This window comes from Lepeophtheirus salmonis, chromosome 13, assembly GCF_016086655.4.
Source record: "Lepeophtheirus salmonis chromosome 13, UVic_Lsal_1.4, whole genome shotgun sequence".
Lineage (NCBI taxonomy): Eukaryota > Metazoa > Arthropoda > Copepoda > Siphonostomatoida > Caligidae > Lepeophtheirus > Lepeophtheirus salmonis.
Window position 1 is genome coordinate 1,252,363 of NC_052143.2, and position 18,452 is coordinate 1,270,814.

Genomic DNA, 18,452 nt, shown 5'->3' on the forward strand with positions numbered 1-18,452 from the left:
TTCACATAAAATCTCAAAAAGGAAATTTCAAACATTAAATTTTTTTTGAAAAAAATTTCAAAAATCTATAGTTGTTTACAAAAAATCTACAAAAGGAAATTTCAAATATTAAATTTTTTACAAAAAAATTTAAAAAATAAGAAGGTATTCACAAAAAATTAAATTTTTTCAAAAATAACATAAAATTTTTGTGGAAAAAATTTAAAAAATCCGTAGCTTTTGGCTTTTCCTCCAAAATCGACACCTGTTCAATAAATTCTTCAAAAAAATCATAACGACTCAGATAAAATTAAATTTTTTTCAAAAAATATTTGAAATGTTATTTTTTTTTTTGAAATATTAAATTTTTTTGGGAAAAAATATCAAGAAATTCACAGCTATTCACAAAAAATTTCAAAAATACATAGATATTCATAAGAAATTACACTTTTTGGTAAGAAATTTCAAATATTAAATTTTTTGGTTTGCTGCATAATTTTCCAGAATGACTGTTTTTTAAGAAAATAAATATTTAAAATAAAAATTTTACCCCTATTTTTGCTTAAATTTTCTAGTAAAGAGTACGGAGTCTCTAGTTCAAATCTTTACTTTGGCATAACATACATTGTATCAAAGTATACCCAAGTATTCGTCAACCCCATCACAATAAATCGAAGGTTCTAGTTATAAGTATAAAGTGTGTATTTATATTATTTTAAATCGTTTGGTAAACTTTGGGGATAACTGAGGTATACAACTTAAAATTTGAGCAGCTTAAATCAAATTTGACCTGAAGAACTAAATAATAATAGAAGTATAAAGTTGGATCAAAGAACTCAACAGGACTTTTGTTCATAGTCTAACCAAAAACCATAAGTTCCTCCAGGTATCTGAAATAGTAAAGTCATATTGTATTTTAGTCAAGTATAAAAGAGTAGAGAGGGATTTATTTTGAATTTATGTACAAAACCTACTTGTGCTAATTCATTCATAGTTGCATCCGCCGCAGTAACTGTCATTTCATCCTCATTAAAATTGACTCCGAGAATAAATGGCGTGCTTATACCTTAAAAAAAAATGGGAATTATAAAATTTCGAAGCAATTATAAGTAAAGTTGTAAATTCTATGCATTTTTTTAGCGTGTGAGTTTTTTTCAATTGCCAATATGAAAAGTGTATCTTATTTTCAGAAGCTGTTATAATTATTCATTAACTCTTAAGGATAGAACATCTAAGTTAACAGCGAGTGAGTGGACGCATGAATGACGGAGGGGCGTCTGCAGAATCGTATATGTATATATATATATATTTTTTTTTTTTGGGGTATTGGGGTGGGATTAGATTTTGGATTTATGTTTGAAGAAAAATCTAAAAATTTCAATTTTTTGGAAAAAAATTTGAAAAATTAAATTTTTCTGAAAACAAAATTTGAATAAAAAAAACTTTTTCTGCCAATTTTTCCTCATAAATCCACAGCTATTCAGATAAAAATTACATGTTTTGGAAAAAATTAAAAAAATTATGACTTGTTCCGAAAATATGATTTTTTTGTAAAAAAATCCCAAAATTAAATTTTAAATATAACAGCTATTCAGATAAAAATTACATGTTTTGGAAAAAATTAAAAAATTATGACTTGTTCCAAAAATATGAATTTTTTTTGTAAAAAAATTCCCAAAATTAAATTTCAAATATAAAATTTTTTGTTAAAAAAACAAAATAAAATTTTTCGGAGAAAATTTCACAAATTTATAGCAACTCACAAAAATTAAATTGGTTGGAATCTTTTTTTAAAAATCCATATCTATTCTCAAAAAGTTCAATTTTTTCGATAAAAATTTCAAAAATCCAGAGTTGTTGATAAAAAATGAATTTTTTTGGAAGAAAAATTCTCAAATTAAATTTCAAATATAAAATTTTTCGGATAAATATTTCAAGAATCTATAGGGATTCACAGAAAATTTTTGAGGAAAAATTGAAAAATTAAATTAAATTTCAAATATTCAATTTTTGAAAAAAAAATTACAATGTTACATTTTCTAGTTAAAAGGAAAAATTCCTTAATTTAGGAGGAACTCAAGCCCTGAAGCCCTTCCCCCATAGACACCCCTACTCCCTTTGCATATCTTTGAGGGATGCGAAGTAGAATTTCTGTACTATCCTTAACAAAGGATATATATCCCATATATAAATATATCCATACATGTAAATCCATTATTGTTTATAGCTGGCCCGTTAATTTGCATTTGGTAGTAAAAAGAATGAATTTTCTTTTCCTTAGCAGTTGTCATTATTATTTAATTCCTGAGTAATGAACATCCTCTCTGAAATAGATTCAATTATATTCAAAATCTGATTGAACATTCGTGTGTGCTCATAAAAGACCCTGAGGATGTGTTGAAGAAATATAATTGTAAGTCCTTGTTGGACTCAAAGTAGAATTGGGGATTGAAATCGGAGTAATACTGGCAAATGGTTTTGTTTATATCCTTTTTTCCTTCCTCCCTTGTCACAGTTGATTGTAGCTGATCTAATGAAACGTCATGAGCAGTATTCTTTCTCTCCTTCAAAACATTCTTCGAATTGTTAGGATTTTCAGTTTTCCTTTTTTTTTAACATGCCCATTCCCCGCTGGAATTCACCTTTGTATATATTTAATAGCTAAACTGCTGTCATACCGAAAGTCCTTAGAATTTACAACCCTAATTATATACAAAAAAAGTCTTACTGCAGACTGTTGTAGAACCCATAGCAGTTATCATATTAAGAGCCCTTCCGCATAGTCGATTCACACCAGATGGGTTAGTAGCTGTTACAGGGGTAGCCAACACATTATTTGCTTCTGGAATCTTAAAAAAACAGAAACACAAGACTAATTATAATACTCAAAATCTTGAACAAATTACTGTTATCCAATCTGTGTTGCAATTGGAGCCGATTACGGATTTAGCCATGTTGTTAATTGAAGATATACTCAGTCCAAATGAGTTTGTTTGATGCAAATAATAACATATTGCACAGTTACTACTTGATCTCCTTCAAGATAATATAGAGTCAATGCCATGATCAGGGGCGTCCGCAAGGGGTGGACTAAAGGGGATGTAGCCCCCCCCCCAAATTTAGGAATTTCCCCTTTTAACTAGCGAATTTAATGTTTGAAATTGAATTTTTTAATTTTTTTTTCAAAATAATTTTACGTTAACAGCTGTGGATTTTTGAATTGTTTATTTTTTTTTTATTTAAAAAAAATAATAATATTTGAAATTTTTTTCCAAAAAATTTAATTTTACGTGAACTTTTGAATTTTTCTTGAATAGCTATGGATTTTTGTATGATTTATTCAAAACAATTAATTTTTTAAATTTTTTTCCAAAAAATAAATTTTATGTGAGCAGTTGTGGATTTTAGATTTTTTTTCAAAAAATTTTACCTTTGAAATATAGTAAAAAAAATTATGTTAACATTTGTGGAATTTCGAATATTTTATCTAATAAAAATAATTGTTCAAATTTTATTATAAAAATTTAACTTTCGGATTTAAAAATCAAATCCAAAAACAAAGCTCCCCCAAAAAAAAAAAAAAATATATATATATATTTATAATCCTGTGGACGCCCCTGATGATGGCACAAAGGAAAAGAAAAGTATTCTCTCAAATACAAACCTAAAGCACACGTTATATTTTTGAGAGGATAAGTGTGTTGTAGTTGGCGCCACTGCTGTTGACGAAGTATCAAAATTAAAGGATGCAACCGTACCAGAGGGCTCACGAAAGTACTGTAGACAACCTGGAGGACCTCCCACTCCATCATTATCATTGCAAACAAACTGAGTCGCTTTTATATTCCACTCTCTGTTAGCATTGGATCCAGGACTCAAGTTGAATGTCAATTCATTACATCCCAGATCGGACATGTCTACAATTACTATTTAATACATATAATTAAACGATTAGTATGTATTTTGATGAATTTGTCTTTTTTTCATTATCTCCTTACTATGTTGACCAGAGTTTAGTCCACAAATAGTAGGTGCCCCTTGACCTCCAGGTGATGAAAGAGTCATTGTATCATCTATGCAATCTCCTATAGATCCGCCAACGCCTACAGCAGCAGCATTTGCAACAGCTGTACCCATAAAGGGCTGTGCCAAAATGTTTGTCACAAAGTCCAGGCGCAAACGGCAAACGTCATCGTTATTCCTACAAAGCTAAGAAAAATAAAAACAAAATGTATATAAAAGTGGTTTAAAGGGAGCACTAAACCAGAAAAAAAATATCCAACCAAGGAAGAAGAATGTCGGGTAAGGTAAGGAAGCAGTGGCGTAGTGGCAAGAGCAAAGGAATCCTTCGCCCCTAGAGAATAATATTTTATAGGGTAGCAAATGTGTCGAAAAAAATAAGTAAGAAATTGAAATTTCTTTCTATAAAAAAAAATTCAAGATGGTCCCACATTTTATTTTCTAAAATAATTCCAATAAAAAAAAAAGAAGAGTAAGTAGCTAATGGGCCCAGCATATTTATCTTTGTATCAGGCCTGCCAAAATTAAAGCTTTTGGATGTGTCTCTGGTCGTAAAATCGAAAGAAGGTCTGAAAAATAAGTTCCGAAGTTCACCTCAACGAAGAACTAATTTTTAAAAATAGATACTTTTTGTAAATCTAGGGTTTTTAAAATTGACACAATAATCACACAACTTTAATCCTTGCTGGTTTTCAAAAAATGAAAATTTTGAAAACTCCTGACATATGCATATCAATCCAGGTGCGAAGGATTGCCCTCCGTAATAATTGATCACAATTAATAGTACCTTTATAATGATTTATTTACAGATGGGTCTAACTCATTTAAGGATCTGTTGATAGTTTTCTCATCTGGAGATGGGTAAGCATGAAACAACCCAACCAACCTAATTTCCCAAATTGCATCCACAATGCTTGTACAGGATAACTGTACCAACTACAGACAGTTAAAACCCCTGCTACCACTTGAAAGAATCCCCTATAGAATCACCTATGCTCCAGGTAAACGGGTCGTGCATTATAAACTTAAGGCTACAAGGTAGATTAAAAACAACAACCACCCCCGTTTCAAGGACCATAAAGGACCCCTCCTAATTTCACAATACTATTTAAATATAAAAGCTTCTACAGTTTCTCTGATTTTTTTCGAAAACGCTGAGTAGAGGTAAGCTTTTTTTTTTTTATGTAGTCATTTTAGAGGTGAAACTTTCAGTTTTATCCTTTTGCCACCTGAAGATGTGATGGATATACATATTTGTAAATGGGGAAAATCTCTATGGATCCTTAGATGGGTGTGTATCATTTGTACATAGGTGGGGCAGATCAGTAGATGAATCGCCACTTATATATTATAATTGTAGGAAGTGTTGTAGGAGTCCTTATTTATTCGGTCTATTCCAGTCTTACGATCGGCCCAATCAGCCCTTGTTACCGGCCACAAGGTATGCCCAGGACTCGTCCATTGTTTTCAGCTTTTAACTTTTGTATGCTCATCGGAAACAGCGTGATATTTTTCTTTAACTAGGGTACCAGTCCTTAATGTTGTTGGTCTTTCAGACTGTCAGTACTAGAACTGATTCAAAAGGAGAAGAAAATAAAGTTGAATAACTTCATCAAGGATCAAATTTCATAAGTTTTAGGACTGATAAACAGGACTGTAAGGAAACCGGACAAAGAGTGAACTGGATGGACTGCAATCTTCGGTCCTAAATAAGAACTGAGATAACACGGATTGTGCAAGGGCTTCTGCAGGGAGTGGGTTAGAGGGGCTGTATCCCCCCAAATTAAAGTTTTTTTACCTTTTACTTTTTTTTCCCAAAAAAATGTATTTTTGTGAATAGCTGGGGATTTTTGAAAAAAAAATCCACAAAATTAAATTTTCTTTGAATAATTATGGATTTTTGAATAAAAAAGGACGCCTCTGTTGTGACAATTTTCCTGTGAACAATTTTGGGTTGAAAATATTCCTGCCAGATATTTTTTTAAGAACAATAAAACTCACTTACCCTGTAGGTACAAGGATTTTGGCTTAGAGATCCTGCTGAAGAGATAGAAGTTTGCTCAATGTATGTACAGTTGGCACTTGACATGGATCCACATTGAATTACAACTATGGATCAAATTGAAATAAATATTTTGAATATTCATACTATGTATAAAGTAGGTACATGACGTTTACGAATATTTTGTTTTATACATTTAGTGTTCTAATTATGATGTTATTTAACTCAATTTTTTAATTTCATGTTTACAGTATTGAAACTACTATGATCGATAGAAATATAGAAGATGAAAATACTACCGCAGCTTTTAAAGTTCATCTAGGGGGTTTGACATATTTCTTGGTTGGCATTTATTTTTAAAATGAAAAACATGTTTTGTATATCACCAGTCAATCGCTGTACAATTGTGGTTAAAAATAATTATAAAGTTCTATTATTAATTATAAATCATTTATATGAAAATATTTAACAAAAGAGTTTAATTCAAGTATGTAACGTTATTGCCTTTATTATTAATACAATTCCGTTAATGACAATGATATTTGCAATTTCTCAATTTGGAGCAGAAACGGTCATCAATTACATTTATATTTTATAAAAATAATCTGCAGATACGTGGACTTGTTTCCATTCCACTTAAGATATTTTTGCATAGCAAAGGTGTTACCTCTCAAATATATAAAATACCATAAGTCATTTTGTTGTCAGCTGTTGATTCACTCCTCTCACTTGATACAAAGTGACTATATCTAAGGTGTGTGTCGATAAGAAACCTGCAACACAGTTTGTTTGACGTTAGTTGACAACTTTTTGATGACGTCACAAGGGAGCCAAGTTTAGTGTTACTTACTATGTATATGTTTAATCATATTATTATTCTAAGAATGATGTCTTTTTCTAGAGGTACTAGGCGTATTTGTGCTGTGGTAGTCTCTACAAATCCAACAAATGTCCACTATTTTTGTATATTTATTTGAAAATTTATGTTCTGACCTATTTTTCATTAAAAACAACTTTTAATTTATTTAAAAAAAAAACAACAAAAAAAAACATTAGTACCGTAATCGTCGAAGTGTAAAAATGTACATTAATATTATTGTCCGATGCGAAAATAAAATACTATGTTATATATTAATACAATTTGTTTAATCGAATTTCCTCCTAAATTGCCTCCTCTGTGACTTCATCAAAATAGGCAGTAAAAAAACAACTAAAAGGAATCTCTTATCGACAGGCCTTATATACAGTCACCTTCCATTGCACAATCAAGTATTTTTGTTAAATAATAAGTAATAATACTTCATAATGCTCTATTTCCTAAAGGACAAGAATACAATTTCTGGTTGATCCTTTGTCGTATATATATATATTGGCCAATTTATTATTCTTATGGAAATACAAAAGTATAGATACGCTTTCAATTAAATATCACAAAGTAATATCGAATAAAATACTATGTAGGAAATGCATAGTATGAAATACAGCGATTTATACTTTTGCCGTAAACTATTTACCTCAGAACATTTTGCCTTAAATCCATTTTGCCTCAATGATATTTCGCCTTGACATATAAAGAAAAGAGATTTATACGTGGTTTTTGTTATTATTAATTAAAATTGACGTTCTTTTGGAAATTTTTAATAAACATATGTAATGTGCAGGACTATAAAACTCATAAAATAATTGTTTTTTGTAGAAAAAATGACGGAATCATGCCCTCAAAATTTCAATGTACACACCAACAAAATTTAATTATGTAATGAATTTGAACCAGACAGAAAGTAAGTAATCAAATTATTAGTATAATAAGAAAAACAAAATAAATAAACATGTGAACGATTTGAAACGAAGAATTCCTAATCTCTTCTCCGTTAGTAATTATTATCATTAGACATGATGACTCATGGATCAACGAACAACCATAATATGAGGCAAGAGCATAATTACATCATTATTTCAACAGAAAACAAACTTTTAAAGCATTGTATGTCCAAAGGGAATATTAATTTCATGCAAAAATAAACAATTACAACGAATTAACTTCATTTATTTATATATTAAGGTGAAAAATCCTAGAGGCAAAATAATTTACGGCAAAATTACTGGGAACACCGAAATACATATACCTTTATATCTAATTCATTTCAAAGAGGTATTATGACAATGATTGTCTGGGAGTACTTGAGATATAAATAGCAGTTGGTATGATTGATTTATTTGACTAATTGCCCGATGATTTGGGGTCTTTTTTCTGTTTTTTTTTTAAAAGAGGAAATGATGCAATAAAGGTAACAACACGTAGCCTCTATTTGAAAATATTTGCTCTCTGCGTGTATATGAATACAAAATGTGATTAAATATTAGGGAGGTATCCGTCCCTGTCATAAATTTTAAGGTCGAGACCGAATCTAACGCAAAAGCTGTCCCATAAAACAATCTTTTCTTAGTTTAATGACTTCATCCTAGATATTAGCCCATTACGTCATTTTTCATAAATCTTTATGATTTGTTTTATAAAAATGCAAAATATTTTAATTCTCTCTTAATGAAGAGAAATTTCTCGTACATGAAAAATACATAAAGTTCCACAAAACTAATTAAAATATTGATAAACAGAAGTATTTTACTATTGCATTATTGAAAAGGCAGCCCTTTAGAGGGTGTTTTAATATTTGGGACGTTCTTTAAGGATGAATTAGAATTAGGGATTGAACGGATATTAAAGATCAATACAATTCTACTAAATATGATTTTTTCAAATGAGAGAATTAAACTAAAATTGTAGAGGTTATCTTGAATTGTTATTAAAAGTGAATTAGACCTACTTACAAACACAGCATACTCCATATCCTGAAGCACAAGAGCCAGAAGCAGCCCCTTGTTGGGAAGCGCATTCATTTGCTGGTAGACAAGTTCCATTTCGAGCTCCATTACCAGCGCAAACGTCATTCTATTTGAGAATGGGTACAACGTTGTTGAGTAGGTATTTATATGTGTAGAACTGCTTAATAGCTGTTAGATAATATGTACATACTTACAGGAAAGGTCACAACATTAAACAAGGATAAAACTGTATATATAAAAAAAATGCATTCATTATATACCCATGATTAGAACGAACAAAACACTGAATTGCTTTAAATTACCTTTTCCATCCTTTGACTCATCCTCATTTAGCAAAGTATTTTCTGCATGAAATCCATTCACAAACAGCAAGAGAAGAAAAATATTTTGTACGATCATTGTGTAGGGCCAGCTGACCAATAAAACCATCAATATATTTTTTCATCTCTTTTATACAACCACGATATCTAGAGCAGAATTCTTTACTTTGATTACATTGCAAAAAATATTTAACAGCATATTGAGACTTTTGCGTTCCTTGTTGCTTGGTCACTTGTGATAAAATTCATTGTACAAATGGTTTTTTGTGTTGTTTCATAATTAATGGATCTTTAACTCCCCTAATGAGAATTTTTAGATAATATGTATTAATCAAATCTCAGTTGAAAAGGAGGAGAGAATGGTCTACGTGCAGGAGTTGTTAATTTGCATACTGATATATTTGAATGGTATGGAAGGGGCTGCTCCGTTCAGAAGAGAGTCAAGTGAGTGCTTCAAAATAAGTCAACTGTTGATTCTTTAATTATTATTTTCTTACATACATATGTGCAAAATGTAGAGCAATTTGGTTTATTCAATATCGTTAAATTTGATAACGTGGAATGTAGTGAGCGAATGGTGAGTCATATCTTCCTCATATCTTGTGTGATCCCCAAAATAATATTAGTTTATAAAATGTTGTGCATTGTCAAGCCTTATTTATTCGGTCCATTCCAGTCTTAGGACCGGCCCTATCAGTCCTTCGGACTGTCAGTACTAGAAATAATTAAAAGAAAAAGAAATAAAGTTGAGTTTCGTTACCAAGGACCCAACTTCATATGTTTCATGACTAATAGAAAGAACTGCATTGGACCGGACTGAACTGAACAAGACTACAGTCTTCAATCCTAAATAAGGATCGACACAATACTGAAAACATGAAGTTAATTGGTTATACCTTGCAATCTTTCCTATAGATGAACAAAAAAACAAAAAAAAAACATGTAAATTAGTTGGTCGTGAGCCAATTCTTCTCAGCTATAGAATGATTAATTATTAAATAATAATTATTCGGAGTTCTTTCAAGTTTAACGAGATCTAATTTGAATTCAGAGCACAATTGAGTGGAAAAGAAGAAAAATTCGACAGCTGACAACAAAATTCATTCTATATTTTTGAAGATATTTCATACCGTTACATCCCTAAGACAAAAATATACACAGAGTTTGTTGTCAGCGGTCAATATTTCTACTTCTTTTATCCTAATCAGTGTTATAAAGGCTGATTAGTTGAATTCTAATGAGCTATTTGTAAGCTCTCAACAATTCCAAATAATTATTGAATAATAATTCTATGTATGAGAAGAAATAAAGGTAACGACCTTGAGTAAGGTAACACCCCGATAAATAACGAATTTAAAATTAATTTTTTCGACATTTGGATACGTTTTGACTCGTTTCATAATAATCCCACTCATATATTTTTTCTAATCTTTAATTTTAAAAGGATTTAATTATTATGAAGTTTTTTAACTTATTTATGTTATTCAATATCAACAAAAATGAACTTAAATCCTAAAGATTATATTAAATTTGAGCAATTAACTCATTTAAAACAAATATTTTTGATAATTGAAGGAGAGAGAGACAAAAAATATCATATTAAAATTTTGAAGTGAGAGAACCTTCTAAAAAAATTTGAAGTCAATAAAACGTGTTCCGTTCTTACCATAGATCGAAATCTTTACTATTCTTATTTTCGAGCTAAACTGAAGATACTTGACTAATAATCATCAAACTTTGAGAATTGAGTCACATATCTCATAGCACACTTGACTTAGAATTATCCTTCATCTCCACAAAATAATCTCCTTTTTGATGTTAAAATATTTAGCTTTATTACATTACATCAATTTACATATATTTGTTTTCAAAAAGGGGGTTTGCTTTACAACTGGAGAATGCGAAAACAGGAATGGAAAAATCAATGGACATTGTGCTTCAGGTAATTATAGTTTTTTAGAAAGTTGTTGATCAATCATTTTATTAACATGTACACGTATTTCTTACAGGTTTTGGTGTTTGCTGCGTCTTCAGGTATGTCTGAATAAGTACTTTCAAGAATCAAGTTGCTAATACATATATTTTATAGTTCATTTGACAAATTTAGTAATTAAGTGTAAAGTGCATTAACAGACCTTTTTTATGTTGAATAAATCCGGTTTGTGACATAATAAAAGTATATATATTTATTTTAAAGATATCAATAACTCCAAGTAATTCATTTATTGTTCATATCTCTATTGATATCTATCTATCTTAAATTTACAATGAAAACATTTATTTTTCAAGTGTTACAGACTGTGGATCAACTGTGTCTCAAAATGTAACCTATATCCGTAATCCAGGATTCCCATCTGCACTAAGAAGTACTCAGACCTGTAGCTATACCATCAACAAAGCTTCTCCCAGTAAGTATTATATCTAGAACAATTAATCATTGATTATTTTAATTTGTTTGTTTTTCTCATTAAAAAAAAAAAAAGAAATTTGTCAACTTCGGTTGGATTTTGAGAGGCTAGCAACCGCAGAGCCAACTGATGGTGTTTGTGGAAAAAGTGGGGCGGGAGCTGCAGGTACCGGGGATAAAGTCACGGTAACTAGTCCCACCGGGTTTAATCCACCAGGGATTGGAGGCCTTTGTGGAGAAAATTTAAATGGGCAGCATAGTAAGTAAATTACATAGACTAAAAAGTTAAGCCCTTACTATATCTGGGTATTCTAGTGTATGTTGAATTTGGGGATGGAAATTCGATTACCTGGAGTATTTCAGTGGGTTCTGATGGAAACGTCAATCGCTTCTGGAATATTAAGACGTCACAAATATCTTGTGAGTCCAGTTTTAGGTGAGGAATTACGTTTGTAGGAAAAATGCCCCCGAGAAAATTGCCAGTCATTTACTAAAAAATTTAATTTCGAGAATACTTTACCACATATATAAAATTCGAGTATAATTTGTTTGACATTGCGTGTGCTTTTGTGGTGTATTTGAAAAGCATACAAATAAGTATAAAATTTTCTCTCAATTTTCTATCCAGATGAATAATTTGTTTCCCTTAAATATACATTTAATTAATTCAAATTATTTTTGAAGGGCCCCAACTGGCTGTACTCAGTATTTTACGGAAAAAAGCGGAGTTATATCCTCGTACAATCGAGCAGGAGAACGAATGCCAGCAGGTTCTTCATATCAAAACTGTGTTCGACGAGCAAACGGATTTTGTTCCATTGAATATAGGAGTAGGTTCTTTACCCTGGGATCCATTGTCACTTCTCAGACTGGAGTCTGCGCCGTAAGTGATTCATTGAATGTTCCTTGTATCTGATTATTAGTATTGGAATAATTTGTTTTTTTAGATGGGAAGTGTGAGTATTCCGAATGCTGTTGGAACAAGTATTAGCAACTTTTGTGAGAAAAAATTTAATGCACTGGCGGCACAAACACAGAATGGAGTCATCAGAAGTAAGGGGTCACATCTTTAACACTAAAACCTCAATATAATTTGTTTATTTGTTTGTAGGCGATAGTATTCCATTTCAACTTGGAGTTACAACAAAAAATTCTCCTCTTACAGATTTTGAAGGCTTTGAACTCAACTACAATCAAAGTCCCTGTTGATGTGAATTTATATAAATTACATAGTCCTCCCGAATGAGCAAAATGTTTATTCGATACTCGTGTATAATTTACTTTCGTTTATTTACTCAGTCCCATCTATACATTCAACTTTAAAAAAAGAATGAAAAAAACCTCAGTTTTGAACCTCAGCAAATAATGTTTATTTTTCAATATCTTAGTACAAATAAGGCTTCCTTACAAAAGGACAGATGAACAAATAGTCCTACAACTCTGTCATAATTCTTAGATAAAGAGTTTACCAATTTATAACGATATTAAAAATAAAGATTTAATAGAAAAACCAAAAAAAAAAAAACACCCAGTATTTTGTACGTATGTCTAATTTCATAATAAGCTAGACAGAGTGCACTAGTATCTACATAATCTAGTACAACTTTGTACGAAAAGACTAGAATAATTTCTGCTAAAAGGTATCAGCTAAACACTATCTTCAAAATTTCAGAACTACCATACAATTTTTGGCATAGTACTCGATAGTGATGTGTCTGTCCATATTTATTTGTTCAAGTCGGATCTTAGGACCAGTCCTTTGGACTATCAGTACTAGAACTGATTAAAAAATAGTAAATAAAGCTGAGTGACGTCATCAAGGACATCACTTTATCTGTTTTAGGACTGAAATGGATCGGTCCGAGACTCTAAATAAGGATCGACACAACACTAGAACTAGATCAAAATATGGATATTTAGATACAAATTGGCCATTTTTAGAGTTTTTTAAATCTCAATTTGAAATTCAGAGGCGAATATTATAATCTTATTGTTACATGGGTATTGGTATATGAATCAATAGAGTGGACTTTGTTATCTGAGATGGGGTCAATGCAAATAGTTTCCCTTCTACACTCAAGTAATTGGCTCAAGTGAATACACTTCCAATTTGGTCATTTTTATAAAGGATACAAACAAACTGAAAATATCAAATTGATAATCAATTGAAGCGGTATATGCCCAATACCTTAGATAATTATAAAAGCCAGGGTGTGCTAGTAAATTTCTATAATAGCATAAGAAACCTGAAATTTTGTGGATTGTGTTTTCTCTATATTCAAAAACGCTATACTCTAACATTAAACTCTAGCAACGAAGTTGAACAGAGGTGTTTTTACCTAAATGAAGCATCTTTATATAACCTACACATGGACAACAATTTGAATTCTGTACCTCAATATCCTTCAAATTATGGCCGATTATGCATCTTTAATGAACGTTGCCTCTCAAAATTTTATGGCCTGTAACTGTGAACATATAAAAATCTTGTGCTAGACTGTTTTTATTTAAAATTTTCAACTTTTTTATTTTAAAACCATAGATAAGTTTTAATCATTCTTTTTACCACAAAAATTATAATTACTATATATACATAATTTTAAATTATAAAGTACAGTTTATTGTCTATTAAAGAAACAAAGATCTGTTTTGTGAGGTCGAGTGTAGTCCGTTATTGACAACGAAAGCAATTATATCGAATAATAATAATAAAAAAGTTGGAGACTGCTTTCATTTTGGCGTTCATCTTTTAGTAAAATCGGATGACTAGTTTAGGGGAAAATCCATTTTAAAAAATCGTTTTTGTTGTTAAATATGGGCCCCACTCTGTATATGCTGCAATAAATTAGACATATAAATATTATGGAACAATAGTTTTATTAATAGTCAGAGCTTGTCTTCACATGAGCAGGGCAAAATAAATGGTATTTTTTTTCTCTCTAAAATTTAATCCCTTAATTTTAGATTTACATTTGATATGAGATTGATATTCAGATAAATATCAAATATGATATTCATATAGATTTATAGGTAGTTGGCATATCAAATCTTATCACGAAGTTAACAAAGTAATTATTTGGGATTATATACATTCAAGTTTTTATATTTTTTAAGAGAAAATGAAGCAATAAATCACGTACACTAAATAATAATGCAAAAATTACATGGCAGCATGTGATTAGTTCGTAAATTAGTGTAATTTAATATAAAAAGTTGTATATTATAAGTTCTAAATATATGAGAAAAAAAAAAGATCGAAATTTCCTTTTAAAATCGGGAAAATTTCCCTAGAATATTCACGCAACCTTTTAATTCATTATACACTTGAAGCCAAAAGCTTTCAAACTAGAAGAGTTCTTCGAGGGGAATCAATAATTTAATATTCACAGATAAATCCTATACAACATTTTCATGTGATGTCATCATTGTTAGTGTTGGACATTTTGGGGGCTTAAACAACCCAGTTTTATAAGCATTGTGATCCGCTTAATGTTTAAGGTCGGCCTACTACTCATTCTAACTTCAATTATTATTTTGTTGTAAAATTGTCACAATGTCATTAAAACTTCTGGGTAACGTGCAAAACATTGAAAAAAATATTACATCATCTTGTATTTTCTGAGATTCTAACAACAAGGGCACCAGTGGGAGGGGGGTGCTTTAGCCCTCCTCAAATAAAGGAATTTTTAAAAAATTATGACTTGGGTAAAAAAAATTATGAGAAAATAGAGATAATGTTTGAAAAAAAATTCTAATATTAAATTTTTCGGAAAAATTTTCCCAAGCTATTCTCAAAAAATTTCAAAAATTCAGAGCTGCTCACTAAAAATTAAATTTTTTGGAAAAAAATTTGAAAAATTAAATTTCAATTATAAAATTTTTTAGAGAAAAATTTGAAAAATTTAATTTCAAATATTAAATTTAAAGCAAAAAAAAAAAAAATTATCTAGTAACATTTTCCCCCCCTTAATTAGGGGTGTGGGCTACAGCTCTTCCAGTTTACCACCCTGCAGATACCCCTGAGAAGAAAATGAACCTTGACAAGACTCTGACGAGCTGGAGACAAATATATTTGAGATTACCCTAATTTCTGCAATCCCTGTATAACAATTGTACTGAATCTTTGATGAAATCCGTAATTTGTTCTGTTAAACATACTCATTGAATGTTCTATGTATGTATTTCTTTACTCGCATAAAGAACGTATTTGAACTTGAGTGGATAATTACAAGGTTGGTTCCAAGTTGGTTGAATATGACGGTGGTAAAGAGTAATATAATCACTGGGTATCGAGTCCTCGCTTTCCTCTTAATTTAGTTTTCCTTCCCTTTGACGTGCCCCGACTTAAACAAGTACACACATCTTTAATTAGAACATCTTTTTCATTCATATTAATATAATGAGTTCATCAAATGCAGATAAAGAACTTGGCCAACATTCTTCAAACGTGCCCTAGGGTCCATGGAGCGCGTACAAACCCCCATGACGCCATCCAAGAGTTGGTGGAGCGCTCCCTGAGCCATATGGGCATAAAATTTACCAAGAACAATGTTGTGCCGCACAAGGGCTCTGTCTTGAAACTCGACCTCATCATCCGTAAAGATGAGTAGGTTTACCTGGCAGACCCAACCATTGTCTTCGATAGATGTTTACTGAATGGGAAGGAGGAGGAGAAATGTAGGCTCTATGGGTCAATTGAATTTAAAGATTCCATCTTCAAATTCTTGGGCCTACCCGAAAATTTCAATAAAGACGACATTGCCGACATTCCCCTCGTCTTGAATTGGAGAGGTATGATGTCTAAGAGGGTCTACACTGACCTAAATAAAACACTAGGCATCCCACCAGTGGGATTTACATAAAATACATCAAGATGAAAGTCCTGACTACCTCCCACTGCATGTATCGCATGGAACATGAGAGGCTGTATAGGCGGGCTTAAGCCCCTAGTAATTAATGTCTTTTGTAAACATGAATTCGTTTCTGTTCCCCTCCCTTTTCCCCCAATTCAAACGTGGGTAAAGAAGGGAATCAGTGAGCAGGGCGTGCAACCCTGCAGTTGAATAAAAAACTTTGCGAACGTCACTGTGATGGTTGCCCTAATAATATTTCTTAATTTGATATTATTTATATTTCTTAAATTTAATATTTCTAAATTTCTTAAATTTTTTTTTCTTAATTTTGACAAACTCCTGTTCAATTTTTTTAAAGAGAATTTTTACTAATATATTGAGAGTTGTTGAAAATATGACCAAAAAGTGTTCGAGATTATTATTTTCTAAATCTTTAATCATAATTCCTTCTAGGATAAAATGAGTAGGCTCAAAAATGACGTAGAGTAATACTGTTTATTTGTAGAGGAGAAATAAGTAAAAGTCCTCGTTGGACTCGGAGTTTATCCTGCCAATGTTTTTGCTAGATATAAAGTGGAATTCCTTTATTTCTTCCAAAAAAAAATTAATTTTCTGTGAATAGGTATATATTTTTGAAATTGACAAAGAATCAATTTATTATTTTAATTTTTTTTTATATTTTTATATTAGAAATTTAATTTTAGAATTTATTTTTGTGTACAGCATTGGATTTTTGAGTTTTGTACATTTTTTTTCTTCTCATAGCTACTGGAAGCCAGTCCATTAAAACAACATTAGAGCTCATCTGCTTTCTCAGAATCGTTCTTCAAATAGTCAGGATTACGATGTTCATTTTCGGTTTAGCCCCGAGAGTATTGATATCAGCATTGGAAGAGGGACAGAAGGTATTGTCCCCGATGTCAGAAAGGTGTTCCTTGCAGAAGTTCTGTGTCCTCAAGGCTGTGTTACCGGGGGCACCGTCTTGGGTCAGCACATAGTTGTCCTCATTATAGTTAGCCTTCAACCAGGGAAGATTTTCCACCTCGGGACCTTATAGTAGGACTCAGTTTCGTTTTTCTCATTCAGCTTGAAGAAAAAGGGAACCATTTTCTTCCCATCAGAGGCCACGACTCCCAAGCACATTGTTTGGGCTGGATTTTTTGTTCTGAAGGTGCCCTAGGTCATCATGAACTACCCTCCTAATGCCGATCTCATGTACGTGGAAATCGTCAGCCAAGCGGCGCCTTGATGTTGTTGGATCCTTCTTGATCTTGGTTTCCAGGGACTTGATAAAGGTTACATGTATCTTCAAACTATTTTCTCCACATCTTGACTTTCTTTTGCCTCCTTTCTCATTCTTCTTGGCCACCCTGATGTTCCGGTATGTCCTCACGGGCACGCCGACAATGTCTGAAATTCTTTTTGGATCAACATCTGCGTCGAGAAAATCACAAACCCTTTGCCTTTTTGATTCCTGTTCACTCATTTTTCGTCCGATTTTGATCAAATTAAATCAATGCACAAGAAATACATCACATGTATTGGAACATTGCTTGAGAAATCACCTGAAACCTTGATTAGCGCAATGAATGGATTTTAATGACGAGGAAATACTGTATAATTTACTCGCTTATGTCAAAAATGATTTATTTGGACATGGAGTGTTATCAGATATATAAAATATTTATATCATAACAGGTTACATCATGGGAAGTGATGCAAATCGAGGGATTTTGGGTATGTAGTAATAAAAAAAAACATGCCGAAAATCAACTTGGTAAAGCTGACAATAACAAGAATACTTTTGGGAGGGAGGATTTTAGCTATCATGACGTTTCATTAAATCAGCGATAATCAGTTGTGGCAAGGGATGACGGAGAGAAATAAATAAAAAATGACAAAGGCAAGAATAACTACGACGTCCATTCTCAATTCTACTCAGAGTTGAACAAGGACTTACAATGGGAACTCTCCAACAAATCCTCAATGTTATTCTACGTCAAGGATCCATGATAAAGAGGGTCAAA

At 31.3% G+C, this 18,452-nt stretch overlaps 2 protein-coding genes across 4 annotated transcripts; one reads left to right on the forward strand and one right to left on the reverse strand.

The window, feature by feature from the left end:
• Positions 1 to 663: 663 nt before the first annotated feature.
• On the reverse strand, positions 664 to 9,298 carry LOC121128101 (uncharacterized). 3 transcript variants are annotated; one of them, XM_040723669.1, is made up of 10 exons: positions 9,148 to 9,298; positions 9,040 to 9,071; positions 8,831 to 8,951; positions 6,005 to 6,108; positions 3,978 to 4,188; positions 3,644 to 3,905; positions 2,886 to 3,015; positions 2,708 to 2,828; positions 954 to 1,045; positions 664 to 869 (listed from the first exon to the last, which is right to left on the reverse strand). In XM_040723669.1, the coding sequence occupies exons 1-10, from the start codon at positions 9,272 to 9,274 to the stop codon at positions 816 to 818; spliced, it is 1,254 nt and encodes a 417-aa protein (XP_040579603.1). In that variant the 5' UTR covers positions 9,275 to 9,298; the 3' UTR covers positions 664 to 815. The 3 variants fall into 3 exon arrangements, with proteins under 3 accessions (XP_040579603.1, XP_040579604.1, XP_040579605.2); XM_040723670.1 differs by lacking the exon at positions 954 to 1,045; XM_040723671.2 differs by lacking the exons at positions 9,040 to 9,071; positions 9,148 to 9,298 and having other exon boundaries at positions 8,827 to 8,943.
• Positions 9,299 to 9,394: 96 nt separating this feature from the next.
• LOC121128102 (uncharacterized) lies at positions 9,395 to 13,097 on the forward strand. The gene is made up of 10 exons (XM_040723672.2): positions 9,395 to 9,609; positions 9,684 to 9,742; positions 11,041 to 11,107; positions 11,175 to 11,199; positions 11,455 to 11,573; positions 11,649 to 11,831; positions 11,888 to 12,008; positions 12,257 to 12,455; positions 12,520 to 12,625; positions 12,684 to 13,097. Exons 1-10 carry the CDS (start codon positions 9,525 to 9,527, stop codon positions 12,779 to 12,781), a joined length of 1,062 nt encoding a protein of 353 aa, XP_040579606.1. The 5' UTR covers positions 9,395 to 9,524; the 3' UTR covers positions 12,782 to 13,097.
• Positions 13,098 to 18,452: the final 5,355 nt, after the last annotated feature.

What these genes read in the sequence shown, in the direction of transcription:
- LOC121128102 (XM_040723672.2), top strand. Translation starts at nt 9,525, where the DNA reads ATGGTCTACGTGCAGGAGTTGTTAATTTGCATACTGATATATTTGAAT. An exon ending in TCCGTTCAGAAGAGAGTCAA is followed by an intron (nt 9,610 to 9,683) that starts GTGAGTGCTTCA and finishes TGCAAAATGTAG; the next exon opens with AGCAATTTGGTTTATTCAAT. An exon ending in CTCAGACTGGAGTCTGCGCC is followed by an intron (nt 12,456 to 12,519) that starts GTAAGTGATTCA and finishes TTGTTTTTTTAG; the next exon opens with ATGGGAAGTGTGAGTATTCC.
- LOC121128101 (XM_040723669.1), bottom strand. Translation starts at nt 9,274, where the DNA reads ATGGTTTTATTGGTCAGCTGGCCCTACACAATGATCGTACAAAATATT. An exon ending in TTAATGTTGTGACCTTTCCT is followed by an intron (nt 8,952 to 9,039) that starts GTAAGTATGTAC and finishes ATTCTCAAATAG; the next exon opens with AATGACGTTTGCGCTGGTAA. An exon ending in GCAACACAGATTGGATAACA is followed by an intron (nt 2,829 to 2,885) that starts GTAATTTGTTCA and finishes TGTTTTTTTAAG; the next exon opens with ATTCCAGAAGCAAATAATGT.